At 43.3% G+C, this 25,307-nt stretch overlaps 1 protein-coding gene across 1 annotated transcript in view; it reads left to right on the top strand.

Moving 5' to 3' along the window:
* Positions 1–25,307, top strand: part of LOC126480895 (glutamate receptor 1-like) — a 1,132,174-nt gene that overhangs the window by 927,989 nt on the left and 178,878 nt on the right. The window contains exon 10 of the mRNA XM_050104292.1: positions 3,798–3,911. Within this exon, the coding sequence (XP_049960249.1) occupies positions 3,798–3,911 (114 nt within the window). The remainder of the gene's footprint in view (positions 1–3,797; positions 3,912–25,307) is intronic.

The following is a 25,307-nucleotide window of genomic DNA, read 5'->3' on the forward strand; positions in this document are numbered from 1 at the left end:
ACCGGTTGCTATCCATTTGTTCTGTCAGTATAAGAAGCAGCGCATTGCTGAGGAAAGCTGTGTATCGCTTTGACCCGTCATCTTTCACAGAAATAAGTTTCAAAACTCTGCCTCTGACAGAAACTCGAACCCGTTTCCTCCAGAGATGTGTGCTTTTCTTTTGCAATTAATACTCCACCAAACTATCTAAATGTCTTTAGATACTAATAGCTCCGAGGGAAAGTGCATAGAATGCTATGTCCTCGGTATCTTTTGCAGCGGCATGCGTAAAATCATACTGCTTTTTAAGCTGCGTCAAACGAATAAAATTCTGGGCCCTTCGAAGGCTAGCTTCGCCAGCGTCGTCAGGATTAAAAATAGCTGACAGCCAGGTATCTTTTCTTTATTGTTATTTCATCACCGCACGCCCATATGGGTTGGGCGGGGGGCTATCAGCGATACAGGATAACCCACTCTTCGGCCAGCTGGCAGAAGAAAACTAATTAGATGAAAAAGAAACAAGAAACGAACAGGGGATATATTTACATTTAATATAAAACATTCTTATAGCGGAAAAATTAAATGAAAGTTTTTTGATATAAGAGACATATGATGTCTTGCACTGGTAGTTAAAAACAGTAATAATAAAAGGCAAAACGACAAGCAATAAGCGCACACTTGAATACATTTATAACCAGATACCGAAACCCTAGTATTTAAATGAAGCACTTTTCTGTAACTAAGAACCGGAAAGACCTGCCGTGGAATATGGAGTCTGTTGTTGAAGGGGGAAATGTTGGCCGGTGAGAATGGTGGGAATATGGTGTTACAAGGATGGAGGACTGGTACATATGAGAGATGGGATAAGAGTGGCTGTTGCGATAGAAAAAAAGGTGGAATAGAGGGCAATTGGTGACTACAGTAATAGTTGTAGGAAAACTTGGTGGGATGGGGAAATAAAGACAGATGGTAAGAAGAAGAAGGGGGTAAGGAAACGTAGGGAGGGGAGGGAGAGGAAGCCCTGAAGAGGTGAAATAGGTGGGGTGGACTAAATGGCTCATATATGTTAAAAAATTACGATATTCCTCTAGCTGTATCAAGGTGATCGTTTTATTGGCAATTAGTTTCGATTTTGTTACAGCACTATCTTCAGGCCCATCCTTATTGACAGTAACCGTATATTTCTAACACTACTGGTCAGTGGTGAGACAGGCGTGTTCCATGCGGAAGGCAGGTAGTAACTGATACCAGATGGTAACTGATATCAGTTACTACCTGCCTTCCGCATGGAACACGCCCATCTCTCCACTGACTACTAGACACATACGGTTGCTGCCAACAAGTATGTGCCTGAAGATAATGCTGTAACCACATCGAAACTAGTTGCCAATAAAAGCAAAACCTTAATACAGCTGGATGAATTTCGTCATTTTTAACATACAGGGTGTTTAAAAAATGACCGGTATATTTGAAACGGCAATAAAAACTAAACGAGCAGCGATAGAAATACACCGTTTGTTGCAATATGCTTGGGACAACAGTACATTTTCAGGCAGACAAACTTTCGAAATTACAGTAGTTAAAATTTTCAACAACAGATGGCGCTGCAAGTGATGTGAAAGATATAGAAGACAACGCAGTCTGTGGGTGCGCCATTCTGTGCGTCGTCTTTCTGCTGTAAGCGTGTGCTGTTCACAACGTGCAAGTGTGCTGTAGACAACATGGTTTATTCCTTAGAACAGAGGATTTTTCTGGTGTTGGAATTCCACCGCCTAGAACACAGTGTTGTTGCAACAAGACGAAGTTTTCAACGGAGGTTTAATGTAACCAAAGGACCGAAAAGCGATACAATAAAGGATCTGTTTGAAAAATTTCAACGGACTGGGAACGTGACGGATGAACGTGCTGGAAAGGTAGGGCGACCGCGTACGGCAACCACAGAGGGCAACGCGCAGCTAGTGCAGCAGGTGATCCAACAGCGGCCTCGGGTTTCCGTTCGCCGTGTTGCAGCTGCGGTCCAAATGACGCCAACGTCCACGTATCGTCTCATGCGCCAGAGTTTACACCTCTATCCATACAAAATTCAAACGCGGCAACCCCTCAGCGCCGCTACCATTGCTGCACGAGAGACATTAGCTAACGATATAGTGCACAGGATTGATGACGGCGATATGCATGTGGGCAGCATTTGGTTTACTGACGAAGCTTATTTTTACCTGGACAGCTTCGTCAATAAACAGAACTGGCGCATATGGGGAACCGAAAAGCCCCATGTTGCAGTCCCATCGGCCCTGCATCCTCAAAAAGTACTGGTCTGGGCCGCCATTTCTTCCAAAGGAATCATTGGCCCATTTTTCAGATCCGAAACGATTACTGCATCACGCTATCTGGACATTCTTCGCGAATTTATGGCGGTACAAACTGCCTTAGACGACACTGCGAACACCTCGTGGTTTATGCAAGATGGTGCCCGGCCACATCGCACGGCCGACGTCTTTAATTTCCTGAATGAATATTTCGATGATCGTGTGATTGCTTTGGGCTATCCGAAACATACAGGAGGCGGCGTGGATTGGCCTCCCTATTCGCCAGACATGAACCCCTGTGACTTCTTTCTGTGGGGACACTTGAAAGACCGGGTGTACCGCCAGAATCCAGAAACAATTGAACAGCTGAAGCTGTACATCTCATCTGCATGTGAAGCCATTCCGCCAGACACCTTGTCAAAGGTTTCGGGTAATTTCATTCAGAGACTACGCCATATTATTGCTACGCATGGTGGATATGTGGAAAATATCGTACTATAGAGTTTCCCAGACCGCAGCGCCATCTGTTGTTGAAAATTGTAACTACTGTAATTTCGAAAGTTTGTCTGCCTGAAAATGTACTGTTGTCCCAAGCATATTGCAACAAACGGTGTATTTCTATCGCTGCTCGTTTAGTTTTTATTGCCGTTTCAAATATACCGGTCATTCTTGAAGCACCCTGTATATTATACTAGCTGACGTCCCAAGTCGTCTGTTTCAATTATGGATATAGGAAGAAAAATGGCTGATAGGATCGGCAAATGGCGGGGCGGAGTTAATAATCTGAGAGGAGAGGGCAATTGAAGTGTCTTTGGGAGGGTGTGTAGGTATAGGGTTGGTGGAATGTGTTGGTAAAGGCGCAGCGGTACATGACGACTGGAAAGCAGAACGAAACGATAGGTTTATTGGAATTGAGTCTGCGAATGCCAGGGTTGTGGCGCTTTTCCCGCTTATAAAGACACGATTGCAGGCTCTGGCACCAATACCGTGCACGAAGATAGTTTCTCCTGCTTGTCTTCGTGCTTGTCAAACCTTACCTTGGCCAGCAAGGTATCCGCATCTCTCCTCAATTGAGAATGTTTGGAGTATTTTGGGCAGGGCCCTTGAAACACTTGGTGATTTTTGATGATCGAACGCGCACGTTGGACAGAATTTATCACAACATCCCTTAGGAGGACATCCGACAACCATATCAGTCAATACAAAGCCAAATAAATGCTTGTATAAGGGTCAGATGTGGAGCAACGCGCTATTGACTTGCTCAATTTCTGAAGCTATTTTTCTTGAATAAAACATTCAATTTTTGTGAAACTGAAGTCATTCGTTTGCCAGTACATGTATACCTCACATCTAACGACTTCCGTCCAATTCGGAAAAATCCTTCGTGGTACGTCATTTTCTTTTTTATTTTAGAATGTATTTATGTCCAGTTCATCTAAATAGTATATGAGATTCTGCAGTGTAACCAACATACGGAAAGGAGATGACCACAAAGATGTTTTATTTTTACAGGTGGCGGAGTGGTCGGACCAGACGGGCCTGTCGGAGGTGGCAGCCAAGTACGTGCGTCCCTGGCCCGGCTCCAGTATATACAGGAACAAGACGTACATCGTCACCACCATTGTGGTGAGCTTACTTCTCTGTTCTGTTTTCATTTTGTGACTTGTCCAAAGTTCTTCCTTGGTCGATTACTGGCAGACAAAAGATCTGGCACACGTTGAGGATGATACGCGGGTATAAACTGCCCGTGGAGTATCCTACACGTCGTACCACGAGTTGTACCGCTTGGTACGACGGCATATCGTATGGTGGTACATGGACCTTCTTCGATAGCCTGCATAATACATTATTTATGGTCATATGCACGAGCAAATCATAGTTTGCCTTGATCCACCATTTGACGCGCTATGGATAGTACCTCAGTGACACAGTAATAAAACGATAATAACACAGTCGTATTCTGTCTGGAAAACGCACTTTAATACATTTTTGCTTGCATTACAGTTTGCAAGGCTCAACACAAACATCAGTTTTGCCTCTTCACAAAATGAATACACTGCCATAGTTAGAATGATTAGTTATAAGACAGTTCACTGTGAAGACGGGGCGTGAGTCGCGCTGGGGTAGCTCAGTTGGTAGAGCACTTACCCGCGAAAGGCGAAGGTCCCGACTTAGAGTCTCGGTCGGGCACACAGTTTTAATCTGCTGGGAATTTTCATATCAGCTCTCATTTTGGTAACTCACTATTACTACCACACACGTAAAACGTTCAAGACAGTTTGACCTCTACAAATGTAAACCTTCAATGCAGACTGACCACAAATGTACAGAAATGTCAAATGTAGACGCGTCCCATAGCAACATATCGCTATCGAGGATACAGTGTATGCTTCAGCTGGAACGACTTGACGCTGTTAGATAATTAACTTTAATTATTGGTTACAGACCTCAGGTATTAATTTTTACTACGAAGGAACTGATATTACACTTCAATTATTACCCTTCAATTTTTGCTCCTATTACGCCCCAATGTGTGTAAAAGCTGAAGTTCATAAATTCTGACGATTGCCAGCCACTTTACGACTGTTTCTTATGCACAGCACTATAAATTTGGGAATATTTTATTCTTTTAAGAATGATTTCAAATCATTGGTAATTTTTGTGGTAAGCTCCTATGCGACCAAACTGCGTAGGTCATTGGTCCCTAGGCTCACACACTGCTTCATCTAAGTTAAACTGACCTACACTAAAGACAACACACACACACACACACACACACACACACACACACACACACACACACACACACACACATCCCCGAGGGAGGACTCGAAACTCCGACGGGGGGAGCCGCTCGAACCGTGGTAATGCACTTAGACAGCGGACTATCTCGCGCGCCCGCAAGTCATTATATTAAAAGAAGGTGACATAAAAAATCACATTAATACTAGACTAAGATATTATATACTCTCTAACACGAAAAAAACGAAGCACCACGAGGAAACTATCCTAATGGGACGGAAATCAGTAGACGTATTTTACAGATATAGACAAACAAATTATTTCAAATTCAGAAAAACATAATGATTTATTCAAGAAAAAGAGCTTCACAAATTGAGTAAGTCAATATCTTGTTTTTTGTCTTAGACTGTACTGATGATTCCGTGTATTTTTAGGCATTACAGTAATTCACCCGTCATAAATATTGAGTGACTGACTGTTATTTGCAATACCATACGTTTTTGTATCTCTTGTTCAGTTTTTCGAGATAATGTGTTTCTGAAATCACTGACTTTGTTATTTAAAAATGCCGATTTAGAATCTTTCCCACGTACATGTCTTTCTTTGGACGTCTGCTGATGTATTACGAAAACTACATCGACACAGTCTCATGGAAATTTTTTTTCAACACATTGTGAGAGTGTATTCGCAGCATAGGTATCAGATGATGACGTCTATGAAACAAAACAAAGTCCGTATTCTTTATAAGACGAAACAGGGATGGGCAAAAATATGGAAACACGGTGTGAAATGCATGCTTCAACATAAATGCAAATGCTACCCAAAACTACAAACTGCACTGTTGTATTTAACCACGATCAGCACCGTTGCTATACCCTCAATACGTTTCAGGTGTCATTAGTTGTCAAAACACTGTCACGCCTTTTTGTGATTACGTTATGACGTAACTAAGTGAATGCAAACGTGACAAAATTGTTGATGGTCGTATGATGGGTGCTTTCGTAACCAATGTAGCCGAAGGGTTTGGTGTTTCAAGAGACACCATACAGAAAAGTGATACCACAAGTAGAGAAAACGGGAAAACATAATCGCTAAGTCACAAAGCAGACAAAAGTGTATGCTGGGTTATCACGACAGACGATCACAGAAAAGAATTGTGATAAAAATAAGAGGACGACGGCTGCAGAAGTCACTGCAGAACAGAATGTCGCAGTCGTGAACGCTGTCAGCTACAAAACAACAAGAAGAACGTTCCATCGGCTGGGAATTTCAGGGCTGGCTGGAATTACAAAACCACTTATCAGTGATACAGATACCGTAATATGTAAACGTGGTGCCGAAATCACAAAACCTGGACTATGTAGTAGTGAAAGTAAGGCATTTGCTCTTTCCAAATTGCGACCGAGTTTACATCCCAAGAGTGTGGCAAGGTGGCGTTACTGCCAAGGATTGTGTGATCATTTTGGCTGGTCAGGTCCAGCCCATGGTACAATGTTCGGTCCCCGAGACGACAGGACCCTGTTCACGCAATTTGCATCGTGGAGGACCGCTTTTGTGTGAACACTGATGAATTGTCGCATCTCTGGCCACAAATCACCATACCTCAATATTATTGAGCCTTTGGAGTCTACTTTGGAGAGCATGGCGAGTGGTCGCTATCCACGTCCATCACCGTTACTGGAAGTTCACACTATTTTGCAGAAAGAATGGTACAAGGTTCCCTTGAAAGTTGTACAGAACCTGTATTTATCTATTCCGAGGCGACTGGAAGCTGCTTTGAATGCCAACAGTTTTCGTACACCGTATTAGGCACGGTAATGTTTTGCGTTTGTGGAGTTTCCATATTTTTGTTCACCCACTGTACTTGACCTTACAGTACGAGGAAGAAAACATTACTGTATAAGACAACGGAACTGAACTTCAGACGGTCAACGAGTGCACCATATGAAGCAGGCAGAAGGTATTTAAATAAGTTACTTGGCTCAATAAAGGCGGTAAAAGTAGTAAAACTATTTAAAAGTGGCTCAATAGTGGACGTGACAGCTGACTGCACAGATTTATTAAGAGTGAGTATTCGTTACGTAACTTCAGTTCACATTTGATATTTACGTAGGAAATACAATGAATATAAACCCGCAACATTTCTGTTATCTCTCCTTTTGTAATGCCATCTTACATTTGACTACAAATTTATTTTTGTATTCGCTATAATTAGCTTCAGCTTACCGTAAAATCGTAAACGCAGTCATAATATACACTCCTGGAAATTGAAATAAGAACACCGTAAATTCATTGTCCCAGGAAGGGGAAACTTTATTGACACATTCCTGGGGTCAGATACATCACATGATCACACTGACAGAACCACAGGCACATAGGCACAGGCAACAGAGCATGCACAATGTCGGCACTAGTACAGTGTATATCCACCTTTCGCAGCAATGCAGGCTGCTATTCTCCCATGGAGACGATCATAGAGATGCTGGATGTAGTCCTGTGGAACGGCTTGCCATGCCATTTCCACCTGGCGCCTCAGTTGGACCAGCGTTCGTGCTGGACGTGCAGACCGCGTGAGACGACGCTTCATCCAGTCCCAAACATGCTCAATGGGGGACAGATCCGGAGATCTTGCTGGCCAGGGTAATTGACTTACACCTTCTAGAGCACGTTGGGTGGCACGGGATACATGCGGACGTGCATTGTCCTGTTGGAACAGCAAGTTCCCTTGCCGGTCTAGGAATGGTAGAACGATGGGTTCGATGACGGTTTGGATGTACCGTGCACTATTCAGTGTCCCCTCGACGATCACCAGTGGTGTACGGCCAGTGTAGGAGATCGCTCCCCACACCATGATGCCGGGTGTTGGCCCTGTGTGCCTCGGTCGTATGCAGTCCTGATTGTGACGCTCACCTGCACGGCGCCAAACACGCATACGATCATCATTGGCACCAAGGCAGAAGCGACTCTCATCGCTGAAGACGACACGTCTCCATTCGTCCCTCCATTCACGCCTGTCGCGACACCACTGGAGGCGGGCTGCACGGTGTTGGGGCATGAGCGGAAGACGGCCTAACGGTGTGCGGGACCGTAGCCCAGCTTCATGGAGACGGTTGCGAATGGTCCTCGCCGATACCCCAGGAGCACCAGTGTCCCTAATTTGCTGGGAAGTGGCGGTGCGGTCCCCTACGGCACTGCGTAGGATCCTACGGTCTTGGCGTGCATCCGTGCGTCGCTGCGGTCCGGTCCCAGGTCGACGGGCACGTGCACCTTCCGCCGACCACTGGCGACAACATCGATGTACTGTGGAGACCTCACGCCCCACGTGTTGAGCAATTCGGCGGTACGTCCACCCGGCCTCCCGCATGCCCACTATACGCCCTCGCTCAAAGTCCGTCAACTGCACATACGGTTCACGTCCACGCTGTCGCGGCATGCTACCAGTGTTAAAGACTGCGATGGAGCTCCGTATGCCACGGCAAACTGGCTGACACTGTCGGCGGCGGTGCACCACAAATGCTGCGCAGCTAGTGCCATTCGACGGCCAACACCGCGGTTCCTGGTGTGTCCGCTGTACCGTGCGTGTGATCATTGCTTGTACAGCCCTCTCGCAGTGTCCGGAGCAAGTATGGTGGGTCTGACACACCGGTGTCAATGTGTTCTTTTTTCCATTTCCAGGAGTGTAAATGCAATAACGTATGAGCTTTCTTTTATACAACTATATGATGCACTCGATGGTATCTATTGGTAAAATGTCATGTACAGTCAAAATGGCAAACTCTACATTATGAAATATTCAAAATCATCGCTCTGGGTACGTTAATACAAATTAATTTGGGAATAGGTAACTTTATGCTAAAAACCCCACCATAAAGGTATTTAAATTATGTTTATCACACCACAACCGGTTTCTTCCTACAAGGACTGTTAGCGAATTTTGACTTTCACGTGATGATTTTTATTCGGATGATACCACTTGCGGGGCAATAAATTTATTTTAAATTTATCTTGTTTTTGTTAACAGTAGCATGATTAAGCTATGGAGCAAAAAATGCTCAAGATTATTTGCTAGCTAAGTTGGCAATAGATGTGAACTTCGGGACGAAACTAAAAATGAAGAATTTGTATGAACCGTTGATATCTAAGGCCGTTTGGCAAACCAAGTCTACAATCAGTGGCACAGGATAAATAGAATTGAAGTATTGTACCAAATATATGAAAAATAGCTTGAAGGTACAATAAATAAGAGGTCTGAAAATTTCGCCCGAAAGCTCTAGAATCGTTTTGCGCTACAGTATGAACGAAAAGTGATTTTTCTATGTGCTTTGTAGGCCTGGAATTATTAGGTTTGCGCATAAGTTCGTTGCGTTTTCGTTTTGAATGTTAGTATTCCGTTCCTATGAGTTTATTTATCGACTGCAATTTTTTTGTAGGTCACTGTTGCTAGTCGAGTTTATATTTTGTCGTTTGGAAATAGTGAGTAGAGCTGTGGACTCTAGAAAATGGAATGCTGAGTGGAGGAACCACAACATTTCCGACATATGCTTCTGTTTGAGTTCAGTGGAGGGTTAACAGCAGCGTAGGCAGCCAGAAACATTTGCACCATATATGGGGATAACGCCATATGACAGAGCACGGCAAGACAATAGTTTTCACGTTTTAAGGAGGATCGTTTTGACGTTGGTTCAGGAAGACCTCCAGGAAGATTTTCGAGGTATGATACAGATCGTTTCAACGCATTCATCTGTAATTATCCACTTCGCTGTACTCGAGAACCGGCAAATGCGATGATCTGCGGTCATTCAATCATCGTGCTACATTTACGTGCAATAGGAAAGGTTCAAAAATAGAGTGTATGGGTACCGCATGCTCTAAGCCAAAATCACAAAAATCAGCTGTTGGTCATATACGCATCTCTGCTTGTTTGTCATCAATTGGCTCGTGAACGACACCCACCACTTCTATCCTATTGCTGATGAAAAATGACGTCTTGCTAAGATAAGAAAAGGAAAGGAATGGCTGAGCCCATACAAAGCAGCAATTCCCCGTACAAAGATTTGGGCGCATTCACTAAAGATAATGACATGCGCCTGGTGGAACAGCAGCGTTGTGGTGTACCACGAATTGCTTTCCCAGGTGGAACGATCTCTTTTGATGTCACTTGCTGTTAACAACTGAGACGTCTTGCAGACGCAGTCCAAGATCAACGAGCAGGAACACTGCACGAAGTGATGCTACTTCATGATAGCGCCCGCCTGCATTCTGTTAGACTGAGAAAAGAAAAAGTACACAGGATATGTGTTACGAAGTCATTCCGCACCCACCTTATTCAACTGATCTGGTGCCCTCAGATTTTTCACGTTTTCCACTCTCTATCCAACAACCTTCAAGAAATTTATTTTCCGGATGAAAACGCTTTCCGAACATGCCTCGACGATCCCTTCGCCTCAAAACCGAGTGATTCCTAAAGTCGCGAAATCGAAGAGTTACACCAGCGTTGACAGGCTATTGTAAATAGTGAGGGAGAACGTATTACTGATGACTAATGTCTCTGTTATGTGCTTCGGCTCTGTTTATTAAACTTATGTAAAAACACTACAAACTTGCATAACCCTTTGTTTCCGAAAACTTAGTTTTACGACAAGCGAACTGTGTGTAACAACTGCATGGCTCCAGAGAGATGTCAGTGATGACCTGATTCAAAATTTGTGTGTGGCTGCCATGCTTCGGCTTTTTCCTATTTGGCCTGTCGCACACCACATGAATGTCGGCATGACATTGTGGGAATAACCACACGTATTCCTAACGTAGCAGTTACCCAACCGGAGCAAGATGTGTATCACCTGTGACATGGGTCCTATACCTGCACCAGTCCACAGATGGACACCATAACTGCAACAACGCACATCATTCAGAAAAAGAGGTACTTTAGGACGGATAAAACTGTACAAAGCTTTCTTTTTTCCTCTTTTTTTCGCATGCTGCACGCTTCAGAAGAGAATTGCTGTTATTCGTTGAGTCGCTGTAACAATACAGTTTTATCTGTGAGTAATATTGGCGTCCAAGCGAATGAGTTTATGAAATTTAGGGTCCGGCACGGATTGTTCATAAAAGCAGGGCACTTACATGGAAGGCATTTCAGCTTCCGCGCGCTCGAGCCATTAAACTACCAATCCCCCGCACACACACGTAACAAATCGATTCGGAGCAAATAGGCTTTTTAACTGAGTAGTAGCGATATAACACATTCGTTTAATAATTTCACTTGATAGCTCCATGGAGCAATACGGTTATCTCGCCTGTGACGTAACAGGTGTAGTAATCTCGTCCAACGATACACTATCCTCTCGCGATCAAATATTGATTAGAACACTTTGCTTAAAGTTGTTTTCGCAAGAAACTTTTGTTGCGGAAGAGTTTTGTAGACGTAGAACACACAACGAGCAATCTTTGCATCTTGAACTGATTACCAACTCCACCTCTACCGTCTCCAAACGAAAGCTTTCTTGCAGCGGCAGAACTGACTAACGCCTGATATTCTACCAGCATGATCGGTTTTAATTTAGAAAAACTGCGTAATAAGTCCCATGTGTGAAAATATAGCGAAATACAGGAAACTATAACACACAACAGATAACGTGATGATCAACAGAACGGAGGAACCATAAAACGAGGAAGATAGCGTTCCACGTTTATGAAATTTTCAATAATGTTGAAGTTTGTGTGTAAATGCAGTCTTGATAAGGAATTTATCTTCTAAATCAAACACGATGTTACGAACTGTTCTTAGCAACGTAACTACAGAATAGATATACAAAAGTAAGGCATATTAATAATATATCTTTTAAGCGAATAGTGTCTCTTGCGCTCTCCTGGTCCAGAGTTGTCAAACACTAACCATCCTTCTTTTTCGCAGGCAGAGGTAATTGTGTCAAGGTTGATTTCAGTACAGCAGTTCACTGGTAGGTAATGAGTTGTTGGAAGAGCTACGTCGTGGCGTATCTCCAGCACCGGCAACTATAGTGTTCAACAGCAAGATGCATAAATGCTTCGTGAGATGTTTGGTGCTGTTTTTAATGCAGCCATAAACACATATTAGTTCTGAACACTGTATTTATTAATCTTACACTGCCTTACATGTTTCGGGCTTACGCCATTCTCGAAGGTTCTACAAGAGATATACATGAAAAGATAAAAACAATGGGTAAATAAACATACTTTATACGAACGAAAGAATCAAACATTACATGAAAAACATTGACAAAATACAAGAAATGCACATCGTAAAAACGAAGAGAGGTAGAACTCACCAAAATATACACCTAATCCTCTCCATTTTTTACGATGTGCGATTCATGTATTTTATCAAATGTTTCTCACTGAGTGCTTGATTCTTCCGTTCGTACGAAGCACGTTCTAAGAGCCAAGTATTTACACTATCCTTTCATGTATTTCTCTTTTAGAGCCTTTGCGAATGCGTACGGTCTAAACGTGCAATGCAGAATAAGATTAATGAATAAAGTGGTCAAGATTAATGTCAGTTTTTGAGTTATGGTCTTCCCTACAGTTTAACATGGATTCCGAACCACTGTCCAATTCAGCATTTTGCTTATTAAAACGGATCCCTAGAGTTGAAAGAACGGGCAAGTGACAGATTTGTTCTTTCGGACATGTCTGAAAGAACAGATGCCATCTTCATATCGTTTAAGGCTAACCGGCCGATGACCTTCTTCAGTGCGGATGTACACGATTTGCCTGAACTCTTACGGGACTCGGTGGATAGTCTGCCGCGAGTAATGGATATAATGGCAGGGGCACTACGAATGTAGTGTGTGGACTATAAGTTGAGAATGTGGGTATCACGGAAAGCGTGCCGGCGATAAATCCCTGCAGTCGCACTATCATCTGTGCCCTCGGTGGCTCTGATGGATAGAGCATCTGCCATGTAAGCGGGAGATCCCGGGTTTTAGTCACGGTCGGGGCACACATTTTCAACTGTCCCCGTTGATGTATATATGTATATATTTATATGATTTAATAGTAATTTCAATATTTCTTGGGCTGAAGATATTTACTGTGAATTCACTGTGTACTGACTTTTGCAAATTTCATTGAGTTTTTACGTCGTATCAGATCTTAGAGTGTGAGATCCGGTGAGAAAACTAAAATTCTCTAATCAACTAAAATTTTCTGGTAATCGTAGAAACCGCATTGTCATTCATGATTTTGTGGTTGGAAATAAAATTTTTCAATAGAAGTATTCTGTTAAAATGATGCCTTCTTTTAAACTAAAATCTTCTGATAAAATAATTCTGTTTGATGACTGACACTTCTAATAAGGCCACATTCCACTCGTTCTTCTTTGCGTCTTGTAGTGTAGCGGAATTCCGCACTTCCTTCGTGTGTTTTTGTCCCACTGTGAATTAATAACCTTTATTATTGGTATACATTTGCTGTTGCAGTTGCCAATATCATTGTTTTAGTAATTCTTGAAAACCCTCTTTCGCTACTCTGTGTGTATTTATCACGTAGAAAATAAAAATATTCCGTAAGCCAAGTTTAACTGTCGGTTTTTGTTACCAGAAAGAGACTCCAATCCTGTAATATGGTACAAGTTGTTGTGCTACCATTCTATTTGCCATACCACTTGTCCAAGCGAACGTAATAACAATTTTACTTTTGACTGAGACGTTCACTACCTTCATCTGCATATTCCATAAACATACCGGCAACATTCGAATGTGATCTTCCTTTCACAAGCAAACCTCCGCGTTCTGTCCCTGACGAACCAATAGAGACAGACCGCCCGAAGGCATAGTTACATGCAGTGTGTAGGAGCATAAGGTCAGCTCACCACTCTCCCGGTAGTAGTCGACTTTCTTGGACGGGATGAAGTTGGCACCCGACTTTCGATATATATACATTATTTCAGAGTTTTTGGAAGATATGCAGTAGTTCTAGTTTTCTCTGTACTAAGTTTTAATAGTTATACAGAATTTAGTGAAGAAAACACTAAAATCTGGAAAATTTTATTGTTGTTAAATAAATTATTTGCCAATTTGCGAAAGTAAAGCTGTGGAAGCAATTCTGACTAGCTCTCCAACGCTCTACACAGTACCAAAATGACATTTTTAGTGCAGGTAACACTTTATGAGATGACTGCAATAGTGATAGACCCATTTTCACTACATAAAATGTACGAAATCGCACTAGAATTCTGGTGACAGTTCCGATCACAGTTATGGATAGCACGCAAAGAGTTTTACCGAAAAACCTAAGGTAATGTCACCTGCTTAGCTAGGTGGTAACGTGCTCCCATGTGAGCGTGCTCCGGTTCGATTCCCGGCTGGATTGGAGATTTTCTCCGCTCTGGGACCGGGTGTTGTGTTGTTCTCATCGTCATTTCATCCTCATCACCAGCGTGCAAGTCGCCCATTGTGGCGTCGAGGGAAATAAGACTTGCACTAGGCGGCCGAACTTCCACGGATGTGGCCTCTCGACCAACGATGCCATACGCTTATTTCCATTTACCCGAGGTAATTTCTTGTGAAGATATTTATAATTGCAATAATGTTGGATCCACTTCTCTAACATACAGCCTTTCAATCGGAAACTGAGCTTCGCTGCCCAAGCTGTGATCGGTGCACGTAGGTACAAGTCAGCACATATCATGTCGACTGTCGTTATGTACCCGACTGCTGATAACCTCAGCAATCTAACGGTAAATGCCATATTTTCGTCTACTTATTGTGTCTTATTACAACTACTTTAATTTTATAGTATTTGCTACAATTAAGTACCGGATTTGAAGATAGCTGTCTCTGTAATGTGCTTTCGAGAACTCTTGTAACTCGCGTGTTCGATACGTGCTGAGATGATCTAAGATGTAGCAAGACACATGCTATTTTCTTTTTCACAGAGGAATTGAGATGCGTCATACAGTTCAAGCACCTTTTGTAGCTTCATACGTTCGTTGTTGGGGAGGGAAAAGAGAGATAGGCGTATGTCCTTGTCAGCTTAGAGAAGTTTAAAGAATAACTGACAATTAGTTTACGTCAGTTCAAAAGACACACAATTACTGGAGCACCAATAATCCATAGCCAGAAATAATCTCTGGATGGGAAGCTGAGTACTGACGGGACCCAGTATCCGTTGCTACAGCTGCCGGAGAGAGGTCTGGTGACGAGAACTCTGGGCCACGTTTTTGGATAGAGGGATAGAGAGAGAGAGAGAGAGAGAGAGAGAGAGAGAGAGAGAGAGAGAGAGAGAAAACTGGAGTGGTCTTTTCTCTCTGCTCAGCAGAAGGAGACACAGTATACGCTTAACAGGTTAAAAATTAAGTATGTTTATAGACTAAATTAACATTTTTAATTATTTAACTATCATATTTAAACATTTGTTACAGCACAGGAACCTTACTGAAAGTTAAATCGATTCTCTTACCTTTGACGTCCTTTTGCCTTTAACAAATGTCATGGATGAAAATCCTTGTATTCATCTGCATATCACCTCTAAGAGACATAGGCGTATAGAACTATGTTCAAATGTTCTTAGCTGTAGGAAATGTTCACAAAGTAATGAATTCCAGAAATTATGACAGAGTCAGTTTGATATGAAAGAAGCTTATCGGACTTCATTTTTTACAATGAAATTATTTTTAACGTATCAGCTCTATTTCTATGTGAATAGGAACCGGCATTATGTTTTATTCACTAACTAAAAATGGATTAAATCTTATGAATACCACTTTCAAATGACCTTCGCAATATTTAAGTAAACAAATTGCAACACAATGAGGCAGTTGTGCGACATAAACTAAAGTTGGTAGGCGTGTTTCTACAAGCGAAAGATGATGTCTATTCAAATTTCACATCCTCGTAGTGGCGGTGGTAGAGGTCGTGAGAATTAGTCACCTTTGAGACTGGGCGTGATGAGTTGATGCTACTCAGTAATGTCTTTAAGGTGACGAAGACGCGGTCGTGTAATAGGGCTACGGCAAGCTGTACATTTCTTCCGCGATATTGCAGAAGACTTAGCAGGAATACAGCAATTTTACATTGCTGACAGCGGTGGTCACGAAAAGGTACGGTCACAACAAGACCGGGATCAGGAGGGCCATGTGGCACTGCACAGAGGGAAGATCATCGTGTTCGGGGTGTGACTGTTTCGCTCGTAATGCGTCTGCAACAGCAATTTGAACAGCAATGGCACTACAGTGATACAACGTCTGTTACTTAGAGGACAACTGCAAGCTAGATGCACTGTAGCGTGAATTCCACTGACCCTCTGCCAGGAACTTTATTGTGAATTGCAGAGTAATCTCGTAGATGTAGATGAGATCCCAAACGACATTCGTTTGCGACCTCATTGGAGTCAAGAGACAGCTCGTAGGAGGGTAGGCTGGAGGTGTTCTGTGCTTTCTGATGAAGGTGGTTCTGTCTCTGTACCAGAGATGGCCGTGTGTGGACTAGGAGTAGGTCAACAAACAATCTGTCTTCGTGCTAGACACAGTGCCCCTACACCTGTAGCTATGGTCTTAGCTGTTATTTCGTAGCCGGCCAGTGTGGCCGAGCGGTTCTAGGCGCTTCAGTCAGGATCCGCGCGACAGCTACGGTCACTGGTTCGAATCCTGCCTCGGGCATTGCTGTGTGTGATGTCCTTAGGTTAGTTAGGTTTAAGTAGTTCTAAGTTCTAGGGGACTGATGACCTCAGCAGTTAAGTCCCATAGTGCTCAGAGCCAATTGAACCATTTTTGTTATTTCGTATGACAGCAGGAGCACTCTCGTGCTTATCCTACGCATCCTTACTGCTTATTTAGAAGTCTGTCTGGTAATTTGACATGTTGTGTTGTCGTTCATGGCCAACATCCCATGGGTAGCACTACATTGTTCGCCCTTATACCTCTGTTGTAACCCAACATGCTCTACAAAGTCTCGACATGTTACCTTGTCCTGCTCGATCACCGGACCTGTCCCCAGTCGAGCACATACGGGACGTCATCGGTCGACAACTCCAGCTTCATCCACAAGTAGCATTAACTGCCTCTGTTCTGACCGACCAAGTGCAACAGGCATGGAACTACATCACACAAACTGAGATTCGTCGCATGCACAACACAATGCATGCACTTTTGCTCGTTTGCATTCAACATTCTAGTGGTTAGACCGGTTATTAATATACAAGCATCTCACATTAGCAATGGCGTATCTCGCGCTTACATTATCCTGTGATCTTGTAATGTGAGCAGCGCGGGGCACTCGCTCGGGTCTAGTGCGTCTTGTGACGGTCCGTGCTTCTCTCCCCCGTCGTAGGTTCGAGTCCTCTCTCGGGCATGGGTGTGTGTGTTGTCCATTGGGTAAGTTAGTTTAAGTGAGCTTAACTAGTGTGCAGGGACCGACGACCTCAGCAGTTTGGTCCCATAAGACCTTACCACAAATTTCCAAAAATTTGTAATCTTTATCACTTAAATATCTTACCTAGACAAATGTTTCCACCAAATACTATCACTCAACTTTAAGTATTTTTTGGTGTTGGGTTTTTCTTTTTGTCACTGTGTTTGGCCGCATTTTTGCCATCCCCAACACCTTCACTCTTTTTTCAGGTATAGGAATTGACTCCAATCCTCATTTTATAACTGAAGGATGATCAGTTTTAAAATAATTTCAAGTGGGCTGATGGTTTTGACATCTTATTTTAAATTTAGGCTTTGAGATGGCAACAAACTGCAAGTAAAAATGTCAATTGAAATTGCTAGTTGTCATGTCGTATGGTTCACTTGTCAGATAGTGTAATTTTCTGTTCTAAAAAGTCAGAAACAACAATTTTCGAGTTTCAAAACGTGTTCAGGAGCTTTCCTTTAGAAATATTGCTCTTCAAAATGCAGAACAAGTTCAACATATTCCAAATCCAAAAGTTCACAGTAAACTCAGAATTATCGTGTAGTTACTGCCGAAGCTCTAGGCTTATTCACACATTTCGGAGCCGGTGACGTAACATGCTCGTGTTTAATGTTTTAAGGTTTTTCTACGCAGTGACTCGTTGTGCAAAATGCAGTAATATTTTACTACAAGCTGATTTAAAGTTTTCGAGCTAATTTGCAGTGCCGTGGATGCTACCTATCATTGACGTCTCTCCGTCAGTACGCACATTGATGAGTTTCATCTGATTTTGTATTTTTGCAGGGGTAGTTTTACTTCTTTAAGTATCTCAGATCCTCTTCTTCTAGCATATAACGTCTACATACTGGAAAGATATCCTAAGACATAAAATTAACATCATTTCCAGTTATATAAATGGTAAACTGATCGAAATCGCCTGTGTCTGTTGATTCACTCAAAGGTAGAGAAAATAAAGTACGAGAATGGACAAGGTCTTCCAGTTGCTGAGATACATCCTCGTTTCGTCTCGTAACTGTGTGTCTTGACGTAGGAGTTTTTTTTCGTTCTAATATCAATATCGTCGTGGAGGAGGAGGAGGATATTAGTGTTTAACGTCCCGTCAACAACGAGGTCATTAGAGACGGAGCGCAAGCTCGGGTGGGAGAAGGATGGAGAAGGAAATCGGCCGTGCCCTTTCAAAGGAACCATCCCGGCATTTGCCTGAAGCGATTTAGGGAAATCACGGAAAACCGAGATCAGGATGGCCGGAGACGGGATTGAACCGTCGTCCTCCCGAATGCTTATCGTTGTGGTTCTTGAAGGTTTCCCGGCGTATTGAATGTTCGATGAGATTTCAGGGTTGCAGCCCGATCATGTTGACTTCTTGCCACGATATTTCGGCTGGCAATCGTCCAGCCATCTTCAGGTGAGTGTCCGTCACTACAGACGGCAAGTTCCCGGAGTCAACTTTATAGCAAAAAATTGGCGCGAAAACGCATGCGCATTGGCCTCCGTCTCAGGAGCGTCCTCTATCGACATCCGCGCCCTCTGGAGACTGTTCTATCTACGGAGCGCAGGCGCATGAGTAAAGGTGAAAACTACATGTCCGCCCTCTGTCGGAATGCGCTCCCGCGACGCTAACAACAACAGACGTCAGTTGTCGCCAGACGTGTAATTATGAATAAACTGTTTTCTCTCAGAGGAAATTAGAGAGATCACCGGGTCGCAAGCCTTGTCTAGTTGAAAACCGCCATCACGATTTGTAAGATTTGGCGCTAGGCGTATCTCCACAGATTCTTTAATTACTGAATCCCAGAAAATTTTCGCTGGGGCCAAGGCTTCCGTGGCAGAAAAATCATAGCGTGTCCTGTGGTAATAAAGTGCTCAGTTACGGCCGACTTACTGGGCTGCGAAAGGCGAGTGTGGCGATCGTGTTCAACGGACCTTTCATGTACTGTGCGTGTCGTCTGACCGATGTAAGATTTGCCATACTGGCAAGTAATTTTATAGATCCCGGCCTTCCGCAGACCCAGATCGTCCTTTACTGAACCGAGAAGAGCACTAATCTTCGCCGGTGGCCGGAAAATTATTTTAACTTGATGTTTCCTTAGAATCCGAAGTCCTTGGGACGGACATGTAGTTTTCACCTTTACGCATGCGCCTCCGCTCTACAGATAGGACAGTAGCTCCAGAGGGCTCTTTTAAGTTCCACAATTTTCCGCCATTTTATCATTTAAGTCACCGATTTTATCGCCAAGTTTTATTATTTATTATCTCCATCGTTTTAAAACTAATTCTGTAGGCTGAAGAGCGACGTACTATGCTGCTGCCAGCCCGCCCCCCTTCGGGGGGAGAGGGGGGGGGGAATCGAAACTCAATAAAGTGACGGAAACTCTCCAGTGACGGACACTCACCTGAAGATGGTTGGACGATTGCCAGCCAAAATATCGTGGCAAGAAGTCAACATGATTCGGCTGCAATCCCGAAATCTCATCGAACATCAATATCGTTATTACCAAATGGCGTCCAAACGTATGGAGACAAAGTACAACAATATCTTCCCCATCAGAAAGAAGTATGCCTTTTAGTTTATCAAAATATAATTTGTCTTTTTCTGGTTTCTTCCTTTTTCCTTATCACATTCTCTTTCCGTAACTCATACCCTAGTACATCCTTCATCTCTTACTAGCTAGTAACTTCCTATTAGATAATAAACTTTCAATACAATTGATCCAAATGTTTGTCCTTTCTTTTACTAGAAGCCCATGATATTATTTGGTTTAACAAATAACGTCTAATTGGTTTCAGACCTTGGTCGTCTTATAGCCATGTTTGAAAAGCGAAATGCGAATTCTTATTACCACTATTATTATAAATGCTGAACATTCTACCTCAGCCGCAATTTTAAATTCAATGGCTAACTTAAAATAAACAACGGAACACTATGTAATCTTACGTGAGTGACTATCCAGTTTGGGGTTGGACCGTCCTGGTACTTGAGAACGATGTTTAAGGATGTGAAGTACCATGGAAACGCTGTGGGAAGAAATCGCGTTGCCGATTTTATTTATCTGCCGGAGGCAGCTAAAACGCATCCAAAAACCCGGCCCAGAATTATCTTCACCAAACAACAAACTCCGGCAGCTGTAGCACTGTAAGCGGGATCTACGACAGCACTCGCCCTCTCATCGAAGATATGATTTCCCACTATTGATGACTGGTGCTCCAGTAATCGTGTGTCTTTTGTACCAATGTAAATTAATTAATTTAATTGCGAGTGTCAGTTATTCTTTTAGCTCCTCTTAAGCCAACAAGATCCTACCTCTATAACTGTTTCCATCCTCGACAATGGACGTCCGCAGCTACAAAAGGTTCTTCAATTGTATGACGCCTCTGAACACCTCTGTGGAAAAAATAGCGTATGTATTGCTGAATACTGAATAACCAGAGTACGTAATGAACACGGAAGTAACAGGAGATCACGAAAGAGCATTATAAAGACAGCTATCTTCAAATCCGATACTGATTAAATTAAAGTAATTGTAATATAACGCAATAAGTAGATGAAAACATGGTAGTTGCCATTAGATTCGTAAGGTTGTCAGCTGTCGGATACGTAAGGACAGTCCACACGATGTGTGCGCCGATCACAACTAGAGCAGCGAAGCTCAGCTTTGGGGAATTCGAATGCGTTTCAATCGAAAAGCTATATGTTACTGAAATGGGTCCCCCGTTATTGCATTTATACACGATTAACGTCACAAGAAATTATCTTAGATTTCTCGATAAAACTCTTGGGATTCTGTCCAGTACTGTGACCGAAACTGTGAACTGAACTCTAGTACGATTTCGTATATTTACGTAGTGAAAATGGGTTCTCCATTATTTCAATTATCTCATAAAGTGTTACCTGCACAGAAAATGTCATTATGGTTTTCTACTAGAACTCTTTATCTATCTGCCGTAGGCAGCTAAAAGGCAGAATTGTGATCACAACTTTACTTTCGCAAATTGGCAAATAATTTTTTTACGACATTAAAATTTTCCTGATCAGTAGTGTCCTCTTCTCGAAATTCTGCATAACTGTTCAAATTTAGTTTAAATGGTCAAAATGGCTCTGAGCACTATGGGACTTAACATATCATCAATTCCCTAGAAATTTGAACTACTCAAGCACAACTAACCTAAGGACATCACAAACATCCATGCCCGAGGGAGGATTCGCACCTGCAACCGTAGCAGTCGCGCGGTTCCGGACTGAAGCTCCTATAACCGCTCGGCCACAGCGGCCGGCATCAAATTTAGCACAGTGAACTCTAGAACTGTAGCAGACCTATCAAGAACTCCGAAAAAGATCAATATTCTTGGAAAATCTGGTGCCAGCTTAACATGATTCTTTCTTGGCCTTGGAGCCAACACTACTCACTCACTTACACTATGTGATCAAAAGTATCCGGACACCTGGCTGAAAATGACTTACAAGTAAGTGGCGCCCTCCATCGGTAAGGCGGGAATTCAATACGGAAGCCTTGACTACTCGTATAACTTCCACTCTCCCAGGCATACGTTCAATCAGATGCTGGAGGTTTTCTTGGGGAACGGAAGCCCATTCTTCATGAAGTGCTGCACTGAGGAGACGTATCGATGTCGGTCGGTGAGGCCTGTCACGAAGTCGGCGTTCCAAAACACCACAAAGTTGGTAATGACTCTGTGCAGGCTAGTCCATTACGGGAATGTTATGGTCGTGTAAAGAATCCGCCACAGGCCGTGTGTTATGAACAGGTGCTCGATCGTATTGGAAGATGTAATCACCACCCCCTAATTGCTCTTCAACAGTGGGAGGCAAGAAGGTCCTTAAAACATCAATGTAGGCCTGTGCTGTGATAGTACCACGCAAAACAACAAGTGCTGCAAGCCCCCTCCATGGAAAACGCGACCACACCTTAACACCACCGCGTCCGAATTTTACTGTTGGCACTACATATGTTGGCAGATGACGTTCACCGGGCATTCGCCATACTCACACCTGCCATCGGATCGCCACATTGTGTACCGTGATTTGTCATTCCACACACCGTTTTTACACTGTTCAATCGTCAAACGTTTACGCTCCTTATACCAAGCGAGATGTCGTGGGCATTTACCGGCGTCATGTGTGGTTTATGAGCAGCCACTCGACAATGAAATCCAAGAAATCCAAGTTTTCTCACCCCCCCCTCCCCCCCCCCCCCCCGCCTATCTTTCATAGTGCTTGCAGTGTATCCCGATGCAATTTGGAATTCCTGTGTGACGGTCTGGATAGATTTCTGCCTGTTACACATTACGACCCTCTTCAATTGTCGGCGGTCTCTGTCATTCAACAGACGAGATTGGCCTGTACGCTTTTGTGTTACACGTTTCCCTTTACGTTTCCACTTCACTATCACATAGGAAACAGTGGACCTAGAAATGTTTAGCAGTGTGGAATTCTCGCGTATGACACAAGTGACACCCAATCACCTGACCACGTTCGAAGTCCGTGAGTTCCGCGAAGCGCTCCTTTCTGCTCTCTCATCATGTCTAATGACTATTGAGGTCGCTGATATGGAGTACCTGGCAGTAGGTGGCAGCACAATGCATCTAATACGAGAAACGTATGTTTTTGTGGGTGTCTGGATATTTTGAGCGCGTAGTGTAGCTTTTAATCCTTATTTATTTCATTATCTAGAGATGTTTAGGAGTGTGGAAATCACGCATACAGACGTATGACATAAGTTAGACCCAATAACCTGACCGCGTTCGAAGTTTGTGAGTTCAGGGAGCTCCCCATTCTGCTCTCCCACAATGTCTAATGACTTCTGAGGTCGCTGATGTGGAGTACCTGCCAATAGATGGCAACACATTGCACCTAATATGAAAGACGTATGTTGTGAGGAGAGTCTGGAAACTTTTGATGACATAGTGTTGTTCCTCGACTGGCGTCACGAGGCTAAGTGCAAACCGTTCCAGACCCCCCATAAAGAACAGATGCCTGTAAGTTGGCAGCACTGGAAATCGAACACAGGCACCCCCCCATAGCATCCACACACGCTGATCACTGAGCTGCAGAGGTGAAGTTTTAGACACACACCGCTCATTAAATGCTATAATTATGAAAGAAGTAATGTTAAATTCACTATTTATGCTCTTCTCTTGAAATACTCTCTGGAGTATAATGGCCTGTAGCTTACCGAATTTCGCAAAAATTCCTTCTTTTCCGTAGCATTTATTTCATTCCAGGAACTTAGAGGTTGAACTTTTCTTTGGTCCAAGTTGAAATTTCAATTAATGAAAAGTCTGCGGTGTGATTTGTTATTAGAGAGTAACAATAAACTGTCTACAATAATAATAATTATCTTGATTTACTTTTTAGAACTTAATGATCAGATTTTGTCACATATGACAGAAATCCCTCTGCAGGGTTTCTGCATTTATTCCGCCTTTCATTCTGAGGATTACGTTAGGTTTTTCAAGTCAGCAGTGCCTTCTGTACTCTATCATTAATAAACTAGCGTTTTTTCTTAAGAAATAATTTTGGGGCCTATGGGATAATCATATGACAAAGGTACCCAAAATTTTTGACGGAATAGCTTACGGCCATTGTGAAACTGAAAGTGACGTACCTTTCTTATAAACCCTTGGAATGTAATGCGACATCTTTGAGTTTTCATTTATATCTGCAGAAGACAACATTTCGGTTTCCGTCTCCTGTGTCACATTAGCCACGCGCACTCAGTGTAATGGCATTCTGCGTAGTGAAGGTGTTTCCTGCTACTTGAGTGTCAATAACCTCTTTTCTTACGCTGGCACGAAAGTCAGTTGATCTTCCCAATTATTGTAAGGAGGTCGCTGTTCGGTTGTAGCGCGTATTCATCCTCATCGTAATACGCTGAAGCGCCGAAGATAATGGTATAAGTATGCGTATTCAATTACAGATATTCAAATAGAGGCAGAATACGGCGCTGCGGTCGGCAACGCCTATATAAGACATAAAGTGTCTGACGCAGTTGTTCGATCGGTTACTGCTGATACAAGGGCAGGTTATCAAGATTCAAATGAGTTTAAGCGTGGTGTTGTACTCGGCGCACGATCAATGGGACACAGCATCTCCGAGGTAGCGATGAAGTGGGTATTTTCCTGAACGACCATTTCATGAGTTTTCCGTGAATGTCAGGAACATGGTTAAACATCAGATCACCGACATCGCAGCGGCCGGAAAAAGATTCTGCAAGGACGGGACCAACGACGACAGGAGAGAATAGTTTAACGTGGCAGAAGCGCAAGCATTCTGCAAATTGCTGCAGATTTCAGTGCTGGGCTATCAACAAGTGTCAGCGCGCGAACCATTCAACGAAACATAATCGATGTTGGCTTTCAGAGCTGACGGTCCACTCGTGTACCCTTGATAGACGCTGCATGTCAGCAGGGTACTGTTCAAACTGGTGGAGGCTGTGGGGTGTGTGCAGTTAGAATGATATGGGACTCTTGATACGTCTAGGTATGGCTCTATAGGTGACACGTACGGGGCGTGTGCAGTTGGAGTGATACGTCTAGGTACGACTCTATAGGTGACACGTTTTTAAGCATCCTGTGTGATCACCTGCATCCATTCATGTCTATTGTGCTTTCCTACGCCCTTGGGCAGTTCCAGTAGGACACTGCGACACCCCTGACGGCCAGAATTGCTGCAGAGTAGCTCCAGGAGGAACACTAATCTTAGTTTAAACACTTCCGCTGGCCACCAAACGCCCCTGAAGTGAACGTAATTGATCCTATGTGGCACTGCAGTCATGGACTGTGCGGCTGGTCCCGGCGTAGGATCGAGTCCTCCCTCGGTATTGGGTGTGTGTGTTAGTCCTTAGGATAACTTAGGTTCAGTCGTGTGTAA

Source organism: Schistocerca serialis, chromosome 5, assembly GCF_023864345.2.
Source record: "Schistocerca serialis cubense isolate TAMUIC-IGC-003099 chromosome 5, iqSchSeri2.2, whole genome shotgun sequence".
NCBI classification, from domain to species: Eukaryota; Metazoa; Arthropoda; class Insecta; order Orthoptera; family Acrididae; genus Schistocerca; species Schistocerca serialis.